Raw genomic sequence first — 16,665 nt, 5'->3', positions numbered from 1 at the left:
AGGGACAATTTGTTTTCCTCAAACCTTGTCAATATTTTTATTTTAAGCAGTAGCTGACAAATTTTTTTCTCATGGAACATGTTTTTAAAGACTATAAAGTAAAAGAAATGGTGCATGGTGTGAATAAAAGGTAAATATTAATAATTTAAGTAAAATAAAATAAAAAGATAGTTTTATTATAGGTGATCTAAGGACAAAGGGTTCTGTGAGAAAAACTGAAAAAAAGAGAAAAAAACTTAAAAAAAGACAATTTTGTAAAGTGTCTCTATAAATATGACATAGTTTTGTTGTTGTATTATGCCTAGACCCAATCTTTATGTCTATTTCTTACACTACAGACTTTAAGAGTTTCCAAATCATTAACTTGTGCCGAGTATAAATATTTCACAATGGATTAGAGGTAAGTGAAATGTGTATCATAGAGCTTGACTGCTATTATTCTTTAATCAGAGGAAAAATGAGGATGTATTAGAGTATATGGTAACCCTATTCTTTTTAGAGTATCATTTCCCATACTGTCTTATGAAACAGTAATTATTGTTACTGGGAAAGAATTCTGTGGTCCCATATGTCTGGAAAACACAGTATTAAAGTTAGAAACAGGTTTTTGCATGTAGAAGTTCTCAAACTCTTTACTGGGCAAGCAAATATATACTTCTTTATGTCTAAACTTACGATATTCTTAGTTTCTAAAACTTATATGACCACATAATGCATATTAACATGTACACAATTTGGGAAAAGCAGATTTTGAGTAAAGTTATATTATAAATCCATAGTGTTTATAGTGGTTAATTTCTTTATTTGTCCATTTCATTTTATCAATATTAAAAGAAGATATTCACTCTCCTTCAAATTGTTTTCAAGAATATATATCAAAGACAGCTATTCAATTCTTCTTGGCCTCCTCTACCTTTTTGAGGATATAATTTCATAATTTAATAATTCTTCTAGACTTATTATCTAATCTTTGCTTCTATTTTTGCTTACTTGCCTAGTGGTGATTTATACTTTTTGAAAATACTAAATTTGATTCATAATATTCAACTTTATATTATTTCCCTTGATCTTTTCATTTAAAGCCACATGGGTCAAAATAGAAAGTGATATTATATTCACCTAAGTTTCAACAGAATAGGATTACTTTCAAACTTTAAGAAGAAAAACCAAACCTTGAATAATGACAAAAAATATCAAGCTCAAATATTAGTTCCAATAAACTAACTGTAAAAGTCTTTTTAATTTAAAATAATAGTCATATACTCTTTGACATTATTTAAAAATTTAAATTTATTGACATGACAATGCAACTAAGTCACAGCAAAACAAGTGAAAAATTAAGCCAATTATACCAAATGCCATATTTTAAAAAATTTCTAAAACACAAAATGGCATTTTAGTTATACTATGTGGAAACATGTTTAACAAAATGTTAAGAAAGATACTGAAGGGGTTCTAGAGTGATACACTTCACAGTTAATGACACTTCTCGGTGTTGTAATTAACTTTGGGTAGCCAAATCTTCTAACATAAGGTAGAAAATAACATCTATACATTTCCTTTTCTTTGTTTTTAATTTGAATTATTGGCTTTGTAAATGTATTCGTATAAGCGGATTTTGTTTTGCATCAGTTTTATATAGGTGAAACTTAAGGAATTTATACCTGATTTTATGACAGTGTACATGTAAGCAACATCATAATAAAACTAGCTTCTGTCACACGTGGGGGAGTGAAGGATTGTGAAAACATGTGCCCTTTAAAAGGGGTTTGTGCTTGGAAGACACTGATCTATATATGTGTATCCTTTTTAAAATAAGTTTGTTTCCTTTGAATCTTATCACTGGTTTAACAGCAACATTTATGGTTCTCTTCTGAATATACTGAGATTAATATCTTAATAGCAAGTAATTTTAAGGAAAGAGGTAAAATAAAAATGATGATTTTAGTATGTATTATACGGTCAATGGTGGCAGAATTTTTTATATTATAGTATATATTATATAACTTTTAAATTAACCTTCCTTTTACTCAAAACCTCAGAGTGGCTGTATATGCCTTATGTATTTAAGTAAGTGAAAATGAAAATGAAATCTGGATTTTTATACCCATTTTATACCCATCATAGCTTTATTCAGAAGCCAAATTATACAGAACTGACATAAATTTCAGAAAAAGTACTGGAAAACATAATAAAACTTACTGAACAATCAAAGGCTTATCAGCAAAAATGAAGGGTTTTGCTAATATCGCAGATATTGCATGATGCTTTGCTCTAGATTTCAATACCAGCCCTCTGTCACCAGGTACTCGATTTTCTTTCAATTCTTCTATTTCCCATCTTCCTAAAATATAAAGCAAAGCAAATTAAACGAAAACCAAAAACAATGACTTATTATTTATCAGCAGTGGTGACCAATAAGATTTTTTTTTTATGAAGGCTGATTTGTGAAAAGTAAAACAAAATTTTAAAACAGGAAATAATATCTGCAATTGTATGCATGCCTGCTCTTTTTTCTCTTATTAGAGAATGGTTTCATTTTCTTAGCTAAAATTGGATTGTATTTCTGGCTTGTTAATCAAAGAAATTACAAAATGTAGTTTGTATCATGGATCTAGCAACACCATATTTTTAAAATGATAGATTTTATTTTTTTGTTTATTTATTTTGAGAGAGACAGAGACAGCACAAGAGGGGCAGGAGCAGAGAGAGAGACAGAGACAGAGACAGAGAGAGACAGAGAGAGAATCCTAAGCAGGCTCTGCACTGTCAGCACAGAGCCTGACAAAGGGCTCGAACCCACAGACTATGAGATCATGATCTGAGTTGAAACCAAGAGTCAGACGGACATTTAACTGCAGGCACCCCTAAAATGATATATATTTTTAAATTTTTGTAACGTTTTTATTTATTATTGAGAGACAAAGAGAGATGGAGTGTGAGCAGTGTCAGCAAGAGAGGGAGACACAGAATCTGAAGGAGGCTCCAGGCTCTGAGCTGTCAGCACAGAGCCCAACGCGGGGCTCAAACTCACAAACTATGAGATCATGACCTGAGCTAAAGTCAGACACTTAACTGACTGAGCCTCCTGGGCACCCCTAAAATGATATATTTTAAACTTACATATAGATAAAGAATATTCTTAACACAAAATACAAAGTTTGCATCAGTCATTTGGAAATATATGATATTCATCAGCTGCTTTCCTACCTTTGCAAAAGTTACTGTGGGATTTAAATTTTATTTTGAAAACTGTACGCCCAATGAACAAAAATTAAAGTCACTGTTCTCAGGCTAGGCCAATTAGCTCTCAGAACTTTTGGCCAAGAAAGTAGCAAGCGCTGGATAAGCCCTGAGCTGTAAAATGGCAAAGTTGCATTTGCTTCTCTCCGGTCTGGAATTTTCCATGTTTCCAGCTCCTGGAATTAGATTAGCTACTACAAATGTTGTAAAGTTCCATGGGCTGCCTGTAGCCTCAAAGTTGCATGTTAGACTATCTCCTTTTTTCTTCTTAACATAAAAAATAATCAACTTCTATTAACTTGTATAAAATGTTCTAACTTTGAAAAGTATAGGTACTGCCAATTCAAATTAAAATCAATTTAGCAAAAACTAGCTATTTTCAAGCATTATACCAACTTGAAATATTTATTAACAGGCACTTATGAATCATAAGTGCTCTTTATATTACTTGTTTTCCTTTCTAAAAAAATGCAAGAACCTGAACAGTCATAAATCAGAGAGAAGTAGTTTTTTGGTCTGTCACTATGCAGAATTTACTGAGTTTTACAAAATCCATTTTTAAAACTTCACAGGTTTCTTTTCCTTTTCTCTCCCTAATTTGGTTATACTATACCTCTCTATATAAGATTAATTCATTTGATATTTCTTCTCTCACACTGATGATAAACTGTATTATCCCTACTAACTTGTTGTTTCAAAAAAACCAAGGTTTTCTTTTAAGAAATAAAAACTTCATTTTTAGGATTTTCAGGATATTTATAGCAAACAATTTTTTAAACTAGTTGTTCTTTTTTTTTTTTGCAATTATGCACATATATTTATCAGCTATGAAAAAGGTACCATCTAGCACATTAATTTTAGAAAACGTGTGACAGGGTAATTATTGCCCAAAGACATGAGGTTTTCTAATTCATAACTTTCTATTAATTGATCATTTAGCCAAATTCTACTACATTTAGCCAAATTCTACAATACCAGTGAATATATATTCTGATAATAAATAAAATTTTAAAAGGAGTTCAGACCGTTTAAGGGGCGCCTGGGTGGGTCAGTTAAGTGTCAGATTCTTGATTTTGGCTCAGGTCATGATCTCATAATTCGGTTCCTGCGTGGGATTCTCTTTCTCCCTCCCAGCTCATGCAGGGGCATGCACCCTCTCTGTCTCTCTCAAAATAAATAATTAAACATTTTTTCTTAAAAAGGAATTCCAGTTTTACACCCTGAAAGTTGGTCACTTAAAGAACTGGTATTCATTAAACATTTATATGTTTATTAATAACTTAATCTGAAAAATGTAAATATGTCTACTCCAAATGCAAACTATGCAAACTACATCCCAGCATGTTTCACAGATTTTCTTACTCCTGAAAAGCTCAGAATGAGCTTTATTCAAGTGGCACTTGACAGAAGCTGTCATTAACTACTGTGAAAAATAAATTCTCCTGCAAAGGAATATAATATTAATCTCAATTAACCATTTTTTAATGTTTATTTTTGAGAGAGAGAGAGCATAAGCAGGGCAGGGGGGCGGGCAGGGGAGACACAGAATCCAAAACAGGCACCAGGCTCCAAGCGTCAGCACAGGGTTCATCATGGAGCTTGAACCCCCGGACCTGGGATCATGACCTGAACTGAAGTTGGATGCTTAACCAACTAGATGACTCGACTAACCATTTTATAAACAATGCCACTACAATCAATATCGAAAATACCACTTTCACGATCTGGAACTTTGATTCCATATTTTTCAAAGTTGCTTTCAAGACACTCATAAAAGTTATTAAGAAACTATAAAAAATATGTGAGAAAATTATTTTCATGGATATTTATGTTTAACGAGACTACAGACCAATCTTCAGTGCTAAGAAGTTGGCTGTTTTTGGTTGGTTGTTTTGCTTCCTTGTTTGATTTTAATTTTAAACTGAAGAAAAAACTCATTTGAACATTAAAAGCCACTTTTGTCCAGCAAGAAACAGAGATTTAAGCTCACTTGTAAGATAGAGCATATCTTAATTTTAGGAAACTAAAATACAAATGTGAAACAATTATCTACCCAAAGCTCTTGAAAAAACTGTAAAGTAGTCTAAATATAGCTGTTTTTAAGATTTTTTTTTTTTTTTGAGTAATCTCTATACTCAACATAGGGCTCAAACATAGCCCTGAGATCAAGAGTTGTGTGCTCCTCCGAATGAGCCAGCCAGGTATCCCTAAACCTAGGTGTTTTAGGTCAAGCATTCTGTTTTATAATGTGTATCTTTCTGGGCATATTTTAGGTCGTGTTACACATCTGCAGACTTCCTGCTGCTTTGGGTGAAATGATTCTTTTCTCTAAATAGATTCAGACTGAATGTAGTATTGCTTGATCTGTGCATATCGTAGAGTTCTTTTTGGAGAATATAAGCACATAAAAACCCAGAAGAGTTCCTAGGATGGAGAACACTGCAAAGACAGACATGCAGGCATGATTTTCATCTCACATTACAACAAAATATGAAAAGGAATTAGACAGCTAACATCCTACACATGCTATTATCTGTTTCCTTACTGTTCTAATGTAACTGCCTATTGGAGTCTGAGTGTGAGGTCACACCCATAAGGGTGTGAGGGAAAGAGAATTCCCACTATCAGTCACCTTGAGAAGAGGCTGATCTTGCTTTAGGATACCCCCAAGGAAGAGGCTGATTTTAGATGAGAAGGAAGAAGAAATTCTTTTCTTGTACTTCAAAAAAGTCCTATTAGGGAAGAAAAGATGACTCCTGCATATAGGACATTTTTATCTATGCCTAAGCTTGAAGATGAAAGTAGACATAAGGCCCAGAGACATGGGCTCCAGGAGTAGCCACATAACTTGTAGCTCTCATAAATTATCCTCCGTTTTGCACTTGCTAGGAGAATCTTTTTAATTTTTTAATGTTTGTTTATTTTTGAGAGAGACAGACACAAAGCGTGAGTAGGGGTGGGGATAAGAGAGAGGGAGACACAGAATCTGAAGCAGGCTCCAGGCTGTAAGCTGCCAGCACACGGGGCTCAAACCCACAAACCATGGGATCGTGACCTGGGCCAAAGTCGGATGCTCAACTGACTGAGCCACCGAGGTGCCACAAGGAGAATCTTGGCCTAACTTACAATCTGATCTAGGTGTGCCTATGCTGGAGATGAAACAACACAAAACAGCAGTAGCCTGAGAAATACTGCTGCAGGAAATGCAGTGACTAACTGCAGTGGAGTGAAAAGTTAACTCTTTCGAGTTAGGAAACTAGATGGTGGCTTAAGGAGGGATCACCCAGAGACCTCCAGAAATATCAGAAAGGAGACAAAAGGCTAAACATTCTATTGTGAAGCATGATGGAGCCCCAGACCTCAAATATATATTTAATAGAAATATAATCTTAAAAGGTAGTGAACTCTGGATCATACTGGTTATATTTAATATTTAAATATTTTACCATCATATATAGAAATATCTGCATCTGTATCATCTTTCTTAGCTTTTGATAAGACCCATCTATAAAGACAAAAGCAAATACATATCATTAAAAGTAAAGCCAGCAATTCAGACACGATACATATTAGAAACACAATAAGACATTACCTAACAGTCACCTCTCATTAAAAACTAAATGCTTAGAGGCTAAATGATGGATGCTCATACATAATCTTGCAAGGCTAGATTCCAACCACATTTGGAATCCACAATTTACTAGCTGTATGATCACACATCAGATAAACTAAGCCTCAGTTTCCTTACCTGTAAGGTGATAAAGATATGGAGATAAAGATAGTACTTACCTACCTACTTGGGACAGTGTCTGGCATATAAGAATCAATGAAAAGTAGCATTTACTTTTTTAGCAATATTTAGGATGGACCAATAACTTGAATTTGTCATCTGAAGTTAGATCATTAATTATCTGTCCTTAGGAATGAAGAAATGCTATAAATTTTTACTTTATATTTGTAATTCACTTGCATATTTTCTTTGTATAAATGAATAACTCTTCAAGTTAAACATTTCTATCAATAACAAAAGTGATACTGGTTTACAAGTGCAAGTAAAATACTTTAACATTTTTTATAATTCTGTAGTAGATGCAATTTTCATAGGCCAATAACTTCAACACAGCTAATTAAATTAAGAAAAAAATACATTCTCTTGAATGAATACTCACCCAGCCAACCTTCCACTATCAAAAGTTTCTGTAAAATATACTTCTCCTATAGGTTGAGGTGTCTTATATTTAATCTAGAAAATAGATATTTTAAAATCTAAAGTTATTCATCTTCACAAATATTTTAATTAAATAACCTCACTAGTTAAGATGTGCAGTATGTAATGCACATCTAGGTAAAATAGATAAAAGGTGATATGACCTCAAAACTTTGTACCCTAGTGTGATAAGAGATAAGGGAATATAAGAGGCACAATGATCTGGAAATATGCTGTAAATGCAAATAGAGTATACATTAAGTCCTTCTAACACAGGAAGGATGGGAAAAAGTTCTATTAGAGAGAGCCTCATGGCATATCTGACATGGCCTTGAAAGGATTCTAGCAGCTGACAACATGTGAGAATATAAATCATTAGAGACAGAGGAAATAGCATGGTCTAATGCATATAAGATGAAAAATTTAGTAAGCATGCAGACTAGTTTAATATCAACTCTTAAATTTCACTGTTATGTGATAGAGGCTGAGGATACCGTTTTAAGTGATTAGGAATCCAGAAAAGAAAGATTCGATAGAGAAAGCACTGTAAAAGCAATTATCTGCAAAGAGTGGTTTCAAGTGCTTTATAAGTGTTAGCTGCTATGATGATGATAGTGATACTGGTGGTAGTTATATGGTGGCTCTTTTAATCCTCATAATACTTCTATGAGCAAAATGCTATTATTGCACCCATTTTACATATGATGACACTGTGCGAGAGAGGCCAAGTAACTTGCCCACTGTTACACAGTTAGATAGTTATGGGACATGATATGAACTAAGGCTGTTTGGCTCTAGACATTTTTACATGTAACCATTATGCTGCATAGAACATATCAGCAAAACAGTTTAAAAGATTAGAAATAATTTATTGACAAATTATAAAAAGGTAATTTGAATCGATGATGAATCAATAAAATTTTGCCTAAAGTAATAGATCTGGGACCTTTCTGAATCAAGCTCTGTGATTTTATCTATATGATTATGAGATTTCTTTTTTCAGACTTGAGAGAGAAAGAAAGAGCACGAGAAGGTTAGGGGCATAGAGAGAGGGGAACACAGAATCTGAAGCAGGCTTCAGACTCCAAGCTATCAGCACAGAGCCTGACAGGAGGCTTGAACTCACAGACATGAGATCATGACCTGAGCCAAGTTGGATGCCCAACCAATTGAGCCGCCCAGGTGCCCCTGAAATTGCTAATTTTTCATGAAGTTTACTGAATTACAACTTTATTGTTCCCTATATTTTTAAGGACTGGCAAAATAGACAATGGTACCATAAGACTTCTTTCTATTAGACCCACTCTTTAAATCATCAGAAGTTTATATTGCCCTTTATTTATACTTTACTGTGTTTAGATTACTTATGCTACGTGCTTATAGCTATAAAATTGGAAGGATCAGAAATTTTCTTTCCCATTTCCTACTATTTTTTCAACTATCACCAAGTATAGTTAAAATGGTAGGTATCTCTCAATTCATTTGAAGTCTTAACCTCCAAAGACCCTTGTAGTAGTTATATCTAAATCAATCATCAGCACTTTGGTTACTTATTTTCTGTGGATCACAGAAGTAGGTTTTAAAAGAAATGTACTTGTGGAGTTTAAAATTTAACAAGAGAAAGAATATTCACCTGAAATAGCTAAACACTTTCATTTGCAAATAAAAAACTCTAAAAGTAAGTGAGGTGAAGTCTATAGCAACAACTATATATTATGGTCCTTGGCCCTTTAAGCAGTTGTTAGCACAATATAATTGATGCATTCTTACCATCAAAAATATTTCTGAAAATTTTTTCTGATTGTCCCAATTTTCTGGATTGTCAAGATATACAAAAATCTCTGCAAGGGTTTTCAGACTTCTGTTAGTCACCACCTCAAAACATATCTTAACAATGATGAGCCAGAAATATAGGTAAGCCTTATTAAATGCCTACCTCATTACTACCTCCCTTTCTAATTATTCCTATTTAGCATTTTCTTTCCTCAGAGGAATAAGAAAAACTACTTACTTTATTTCTACAACTGCAAATTATACTACCTTACCTTTCATCTGAAGAGGGCCAGCAGTGTCAGAAATAAGACCGAAAACCTTTCTCTCAGATAGAGGTGCTCAGTCCTCTTTAGCCAGTGACAAATTCTTATTTTGATAATAAAACCTTCTGCATATTTACTTAGTAATAAAACTGTGCTAGGTTCAATGCACAGATTTCTGTAATATGTGGGCATTCTACAACATGGCAAGAAGTAGCTGGAAAAAAGCAGTGTTTTTCTACTTATTTAGAAAATGACTACTATTAGAACTGAAATGAATCTTAGAGGTCACTCTCCTATATTTTCTGTAAAGGAATAATTTACAACTCATTTTGCAATAATGTTACCTCTGAGGAGAGTTCACCTTCATTAACATCAATTTCTTCTGAATTTTCATCAAAATCTTCCATCTCAACACCATCATCCATAAATTCTGTATTAACTGAGATGAACAGAAGGCCCAAATATAGCCAAAACCTTTGGAAATGCATACCTATTACCTGTGAAATTAAGAGTTATCAGTGAAAATAAAAGTTGTGAGAAATATGGAAATGCACTTACAAAGACATAGTTTCTCTTTAATGCCTCCTTTATTCTAGAATGGTTTCATTAATGAAGGTGTTTAAATTATACTTTGAATAAATAAAAACATAAACTTCAAATACCACAGGACACAGATTCTATAGCTACACACCTGCCTCTAAAAGCAAAGAACCAAGAGCACAAAACCTAAATATATAATCAACAGTTATTGCCAAACTCAAATAGTATGTGGGCCCCTTTAAAAGAAAGAAAAGGTGGGGGCACATGGGTGGCTCAGCAGGTTAAATGTCTGATTCTTGATTTTGGCTCCTATCATGATCTCAAGGTTTGTGAGATCAAGCCCTACATTGGGCTCTGTGATGACAGCATGGAGCCTGCTTGGGATTCTCTCTCTGCCCCTCCCCTGCTTTCTCTCTCTCTCTCTCTCAATAATAAACATTTTAAAAAAAGAAAAGAAGATCATGATTCTCAAATTTTTTATTACAATCTTGCTTAAGTATATATAAACACACTACTGAAGTTTCATAATTATGAAAACAATGTATGTTTACATATTAACACCAAAAAACTAAAGAAAAATAATTTTATCACAATTTAATGTAACAGTCTTTTACTGAATCAAATCATAGCTAAAGACAAATAAATATGGACTTACTGGAATCAGGCTGACTGTACTGGATAAAAGTGTAATTTATCATAATATTTTGGTGACTCAATAATCTGTTTCTCTATTTAAATACTGCAAAATGTCTGTTCCTTATTATAACATTACTTGAGTAGAAACCAAATATAATTTGGCTGCCTCTTGGCAGAAATACATGATTTGCATCTCTTGCTCTATTCCCACTAATATCTTAAAATTCAAGTTTTATTTTTTGGTGCCAATGGCCTTTCAAACACAAAGTAAACATGGATACTGAACTAGTGTTGCAGTCCTTAGTTATAAGGTGGTCAGTGATCCCGATGATCCATAGTACAGTTCTATTACTTTTTTCCCCCAAAGTTACCATCAACATGAAAAATTTTTTTAAAGTAAATTCTTAGAACTCTTAGATGTTCCAGAACATTTCTGTAGACCTACATTGGTCTGTGTTAGAAACACTGGTATGAGATTAGCAATTCACACCCACTAGAATGGCTATAATCAAAAAGAGACAATAACAACTGCTGACAGGATGTGAAAAAATTGGTACCTTTATATATTGTTGGTAGGAACATATAATGATGTAAGTTTTGAAAAACAGTATGTCAGTTTTTAAAATGTTAAAAATAGAATTACGCTATAACCTAGCAATTCCACTACTAAGTATCTGCCCAAGAGAAATGAAAACAGATATCTACACAAAAACTTAAACATGGATGCCTAAAGAAACATTTTCATGATAGCCAAAAAGTAAAAGCAACCCAAATATCCATCAACTAATGGTTAGACAAAATATGGGCTATCTATACAATAAAATATTACTTAGCAATAAAACCAAATAGAATACTGATATGTTCAAGATAGATGTTCAAAAAACATGATGAATGAAAGAAGCTAGTACTAAAAGACTCCATATTGTATGATCCCACTGAAAAGAAATAGAGAAATTTATAGAAACAGAAAATAGATTCAGTGAGTACCCAGCGAAAGGAATAGGAATAAAAGATTAAGGGATGTAAGGTTTTTTGGGGGTAATGAAAATGTTCTAAAATTGGATATGGTAATGGTTATAGAACTCTGTAAGTATATTAAAACCCACTGACTTTCACACATTAAACAAATGAACTTCAAAGTGCAAATACTGTAATAATAAAGCTATTTTTAGAAAAGAAGTATCAGGGGCGCCTGGGTGGCTCAGTTGGTTAAGCATCTGACTTCGGCTCAGGTCATGATCTCGCAGTTCGTGGGTTCGAGCCCCGTGTCGGGCTCTGTGCTGACTGCCAGCCCAGAGCCTGGAGCCTGTTTCAGAGTCTGTGACTTCCTCTCTCTCTGACCCTCCCCTGCTCACACTCTCTCTCTCTCTCTCTCCTAGGAATAAATAAAACATTAAAAAAAAAAGAAATATCAGATTATATAAAGCTTTTCCCCATATAGTTAGCCCAACTGACTATAACCATTCTTTTTTTTTTTTAATCCCCATCCCCTATATCTTCCATCTACCCATCCACCTTCCCTCTGGTAACCATCTGTTTGTTCTCTATAGTTAAGAGTCTGTTTCTTGGTTTGTCTCTTTTTCCCTATTCTTTTGTTTTGTTTCTTAAATTCCACATATGAGTGAGATCACATGGTATTTGTGTTTCTCTGATTGCCTTATTTCATTCAGCATAACACTCTCTTGTTCTATCAGTCTTGTTGCAAATGGCAAGATTTCATTCTTTTTATGGCTGAGTAATATTCCATTGTGTATATATATATATATATACACAACTTCTTTAGCTACTTATCCATCAGTGGAAACTTGGGCTGCTTCCATGATTTGGCTACATCCCATGAATTAGTGTTTTTGTGTTTTGGGTGTAACTACCCAGTAGTGTGATTACAGGATCATAGGGAGGTTCTACTTTTAATTTTTTGAGGAACCTGCATACTCTTTTCCACAATGACTGCACCAATTTTTATTCCTACCAACAGTGCAAAAGGGTTCCTTTTTCTCCACATCCTTGACAACACGTTTTTCTTGTTTTTGATTTTAGCCATTCTGACAGGTGTGAGATGATAGCTCATTGTAGTTTTGATTTGCATTTCCCTGATGATGAGTGATACTGAGTATCTTCTCATGTGTCTGTTCCCCACCTGTATGTCTTTTTTATTTTTTGAGGAAATATCTGCCCATGTGTTTTGTCCATTTTTAATTAGATTATTTGTTTTTTGGGTGTTGAGTTGTATCACTTCTTTGTATATTTTAGATCCTAACCCGTTAACAGCTATGTCATTTACAAAGCTCTCCCATTCCATAGGTTGCATTTTAGTTTTGTTGATTGTTTCCTTCACTGTGCAAACTTTTTATTTTGATGTAGTCCCAATAGTTTTTGCTTTTATTTCCCTTGCCTCAGGAGACATATCTAGAAAAAATGTTGCTATAGTTGATGTCAGAGAGATTACTGCCTATGCTCCCTTCAAGGATTTTTATGGTTTCAGGTCTTTAATCCATTTTGAGCTTGTTTTTGTGTATGGTGAAAGAAAATGGTCCAGTTTCATTCTTTTGCATGTTGCTGTACAGTTTTCCCAATACCATTTGTTGAAAGGAGTTTTCTCATTATATATTCATTCCTCCTTTATTAAAGATTACTTGACTATATAATTGTGGGTTTATTTCTGGGTTTTCCTTTCTATTCCATTAATCTATGTGTCTACTTTTATGCCAGTACCATACTGTTTTAATTACTACTGCTTCATAATATAACTTGAAGTCTGGAATTGTGATACCTCCAGTTTTGTTTTTCAAGGTTGTTTTGGCCATTTGAGGGCCTTTCTGGTTCTGTATACATTTTAAGATTTTTTTTTTTAGTTCTGTGAAAATCACTGTTGGTATTTTGATAGGGATTGCATTAAATCTGTAGATTGTTTTGGGTAGTATAGACATTTTAACAATATTTGTTCTTCCAACCCATGAGCATGGAATGTCTTTCCATTTCTTTGAGTAATCCTGAATTTCTTTCATCAATGTTAGCTAGTTTTCAGAGTACAGGTATTTCACCTCTTTGGTTAAGTTTATTCCTAGATATTTTATTGCCTTAGGTGTAATTGTAAATGAGATTATCTTAATTTCACTTTCTGCTGCTTCATTATTAGCATATAGGAATGCAACACATTTCTATACATTGATTTTGTATCTTGCAAACTTAAGTTATCAGTTCTAGTAGTTTTTGGTAGAGTCTTACACGTTTTCTATATATAGTTATCACGTCATCTGCGAATACTGAAAGTTTTACTTCTTCCTTACCAATTTGGATGCCTTTTATTATTTTTTTTATGTTGTCGAATTGCTGTGGCTAGGACTTTCAGTATTATGTTGAATAAAAGTGGTGAGAATAAACATCTTTGTGTTGTTCCTGACCTTAGGGGGGAAAGCTGTTTTTCATCACTGAGTACTGTGTTGCTGTGGGTTTTTTTTTATATAAAGCCTCTATTATTTTGAGATATGTTCCCTCTATAACTACTGTGCAGAGGGTTTTTTATCATGAATGGATGTTGTACTCTGTCAAATGTTTTTCTACATCTATTGAAATAATCATACGGTTTTCATCATTTCTCTTACTGATGTGATGTATCATGTTGTTTTGCAAGTATTGAACAACACTTGCATCCCGAGAATAAATCCCACTTGATCATAGTGTATGATTTTTTAAATATATTGTTGAATTCAGTTTGCTAATATTTTGTTGAGGATTTTTGCATCTATATTTATGAGAGATGTTGGCCTGTAGTTCTCTTTTTTTGTGATGTCTTTATCTGGTTTTGGTATCAGGATGGTACTGGCCTCATAGAATGAATTTGGAAGTTTTCCTTCCTGTTGTGTTTTTTGAAATAGTTTGAGAAGAATGAGTATTACTCTTCTTTAAATGTTTGGTAGAATTTGGGGCACCTGGGTTGCTCAGTTGGTTAAGAGACTGACTCCTGGTTTTGGCTCAGTTCAAGATCTCACAGCTCGTGGGTTCAAGCCTCGCTTCAGCCCTATGTCCAGCCCTGTGTCCAGCCCACGTTGAGCCCGTCAGGCTCCAGGCTCTGTGCTGCCACTGCCAGTGTAGAGCCTGCTTGGAATTCTCTAACTCCTCTCCTTCTTTGCCCCTCCCCTGCTCACATTCTCTCTTTCTCTCAAAATATATACATAAACTTAAAAAAAAAAAAGACTTTTAAATTTTTGGTAGAATTTGCCTGTGAGGCTATCTGTACTGTACTTTTGTTTGTTGGGGTTTTTTGATTACAGCTTCAATTTCATTGCTGGTAATCTGTCTGTTCAAATTTTCTATTTCTTCTTGTTTTAGTTTTGGTAGGTTATATGTTTGTTTCTAGGAATTTACCCACTTCTTCTACGTTGTCCAATTTGTTGGCATATAGCTTTTTATAATATTCTGTTACAACTGTTTGTATTTCTGTGGTGTCATTTGTTATTTCTCCTCTTTCATTAGTAATTTTGTTTATCTAGGTCCTCTCTCTCTTTTTTTTAACGAGTCTTGTTAGACGTTTATCAACTTTGTTGTTTTCAAAGAACCAGCTCCTGGTTTCACTGACTTGTGATTAGAACCTTCCCTAATGAGATCAAAACTTTATGTGAATATGGAAGCCAGTTAGCCTTGATTTCTTCTAAAGGACACTAACTGAAATACTAAAGTTTAGCTTGAAAAATGCATTTGCTTATTTTATTAAAAAATTTTTTTAACGTTTATTTACTTTTGAGAGACAGAAAGAGAACATTTGTGGGGGATGGGCAGAGGGAGAGGGAGACACAGAATCTGAAGCAGGCTCCAGGCTCTGAGCTGGCTATATAGAGCCTGATGTGGAGCTCAAACTCACAGACTGTGAGATGAAGACCTAAGCCAAAGTCAGAGGCTTAACCAACTCAGCCACCCAGGCACCCCTGCATTTGTTTATTTTAAATGACACTACAATAGGAATATTCTATATTAAAAAGTGTGTCTTTATGGACAAAGACAACACCAAAAAATGATGCATGCTGTTATCTGTTAGAAGAGTTTGAGAATTCTCTGAATCATAAAAAAAAAAAAAGGTGTAACTGAGAAAGTAAATTTAAAGAGCTCAATTGGACTCAATAACCATACATAGGTTTATTTAAAAATCTTTGGACTTTTTGGCAGAGAAATGAGTGCATTTGCAAATTGCTTATTAATTGTTAATAATTCTAAGGCTTCAGGGGTGCCTGGGTGGTCCAGTTGGTTAGGCCTCCAACTCTTGATTTTGGTTCAGTTCATGATCTCATGGTTTGTGAGATCAAGCCCCATGTTGGGCTCTGTGCTGATAGCAAGGAGCTTGGTTAGGATTCTCATTTTCCCTCTCTCTCTGCCCCTCCCCACTGCATGCATGCATGCTCAAATGCACTCTCTCCAACTCTCTCAAAATAAATAAACATTCTAAAAAATTATAATTCTAAAAGCTTCATTGTTCTAAAGTTTTACAAGCTTTGCATGATTTACATAATGTAGTAAAGTCTTTTGCTTGACTATCAGTAACATCTGAGTAAAATAGAAATGCATAAAATAATAGCAGTAATAATGAACACTAGTATCACTGGTGGCCCATATCTCTTCCTTCAAAATGAAAACACCCTTTAGTTTCTTAATAATTAATTTGTTGAAAAAAATATGTTCTAAGTGCTTTGTTTGAGCTCTAGTGTATTGGGCTGTTGGGGAAAGATAAGGGAAAACCAAGCATGCAGTGCTCTCTCTGGAATCCTATTCTTACATCAACCAGAGCAATCCCATTCTCTTTTTTATATTATAGTTCTTTCTAACTTTTCTGTAGAAATAAATAGTACACAAAGCTTCAAGGAAAAAAAAGTTTTGAAAGTCTTTTATCTTAAAATCTGTCTCTTCTCTAAAGTTCTAGGACTATGATCATTAATTTGCATAAAGGGATGAGCCAAATTAATCTCTGCAGCCCAGGACATGAATAGGATAGGCATTATTACTTCCAATCTC

The 16,665-nt window shown here is 33.9% G+C and overlaps 1 protein-coding gene across 1 annotated transcript in view; it reads right to left on the bottom strand.

Annotated features, from left to right (window-relative positions):
- Positions 1 to 16,665, bottom strand: part of CLGN (calmegin) — a 51,897-nt gene that overhangs the window by 24,869 nt on the left and 10,363 nt on the right. The window contains exons 2-5 of the mRNA XM_039249151.1: positions 9,831 to 9,983; positions 7,413 to 7,486; positions 6,690 to 6,748; positions 2,203 to 2,344 (exon numbers count right to left, since the gene is read on the bottom strand). Of these exons, the coding sequence (XP_039105082.1) occupies positions 2,203 to 2,344; positions 6,690 to 6,748; positions 7,413 to 7,486; positions 9,831 to 9,974 (419 nt within the window). The 5' untranslated portion in view covers positions 9,975 to 9,983. The remainder of the gene's footprint in view (positions 1 to 2,202; positions 2,345 to 6,689; positions 6,749 to 7,412; positions 7,487 to 9,830; positions 9,984 to 16,665) is intronic.

This window comes from Hyaena hyaena, unplaced genomic scaffold (assembly GCF_003009895.1).
Source record: "Hyaena hyaena isolate Hyena2069 unplaced genomic scaffold, ASM300989v1 scaffold_333, whole genome shotgun sequence".
NCBI lineage: Eukaryota > Metazoa > Chordata > Mammalia > Carnivora > Hyaenidae > Hyaena > Hyaena hyaena.
Note: the sequence above shows the minus strand (reverse complement) of the source record. Positions and strands in the feature narration are given on the sequence as shown.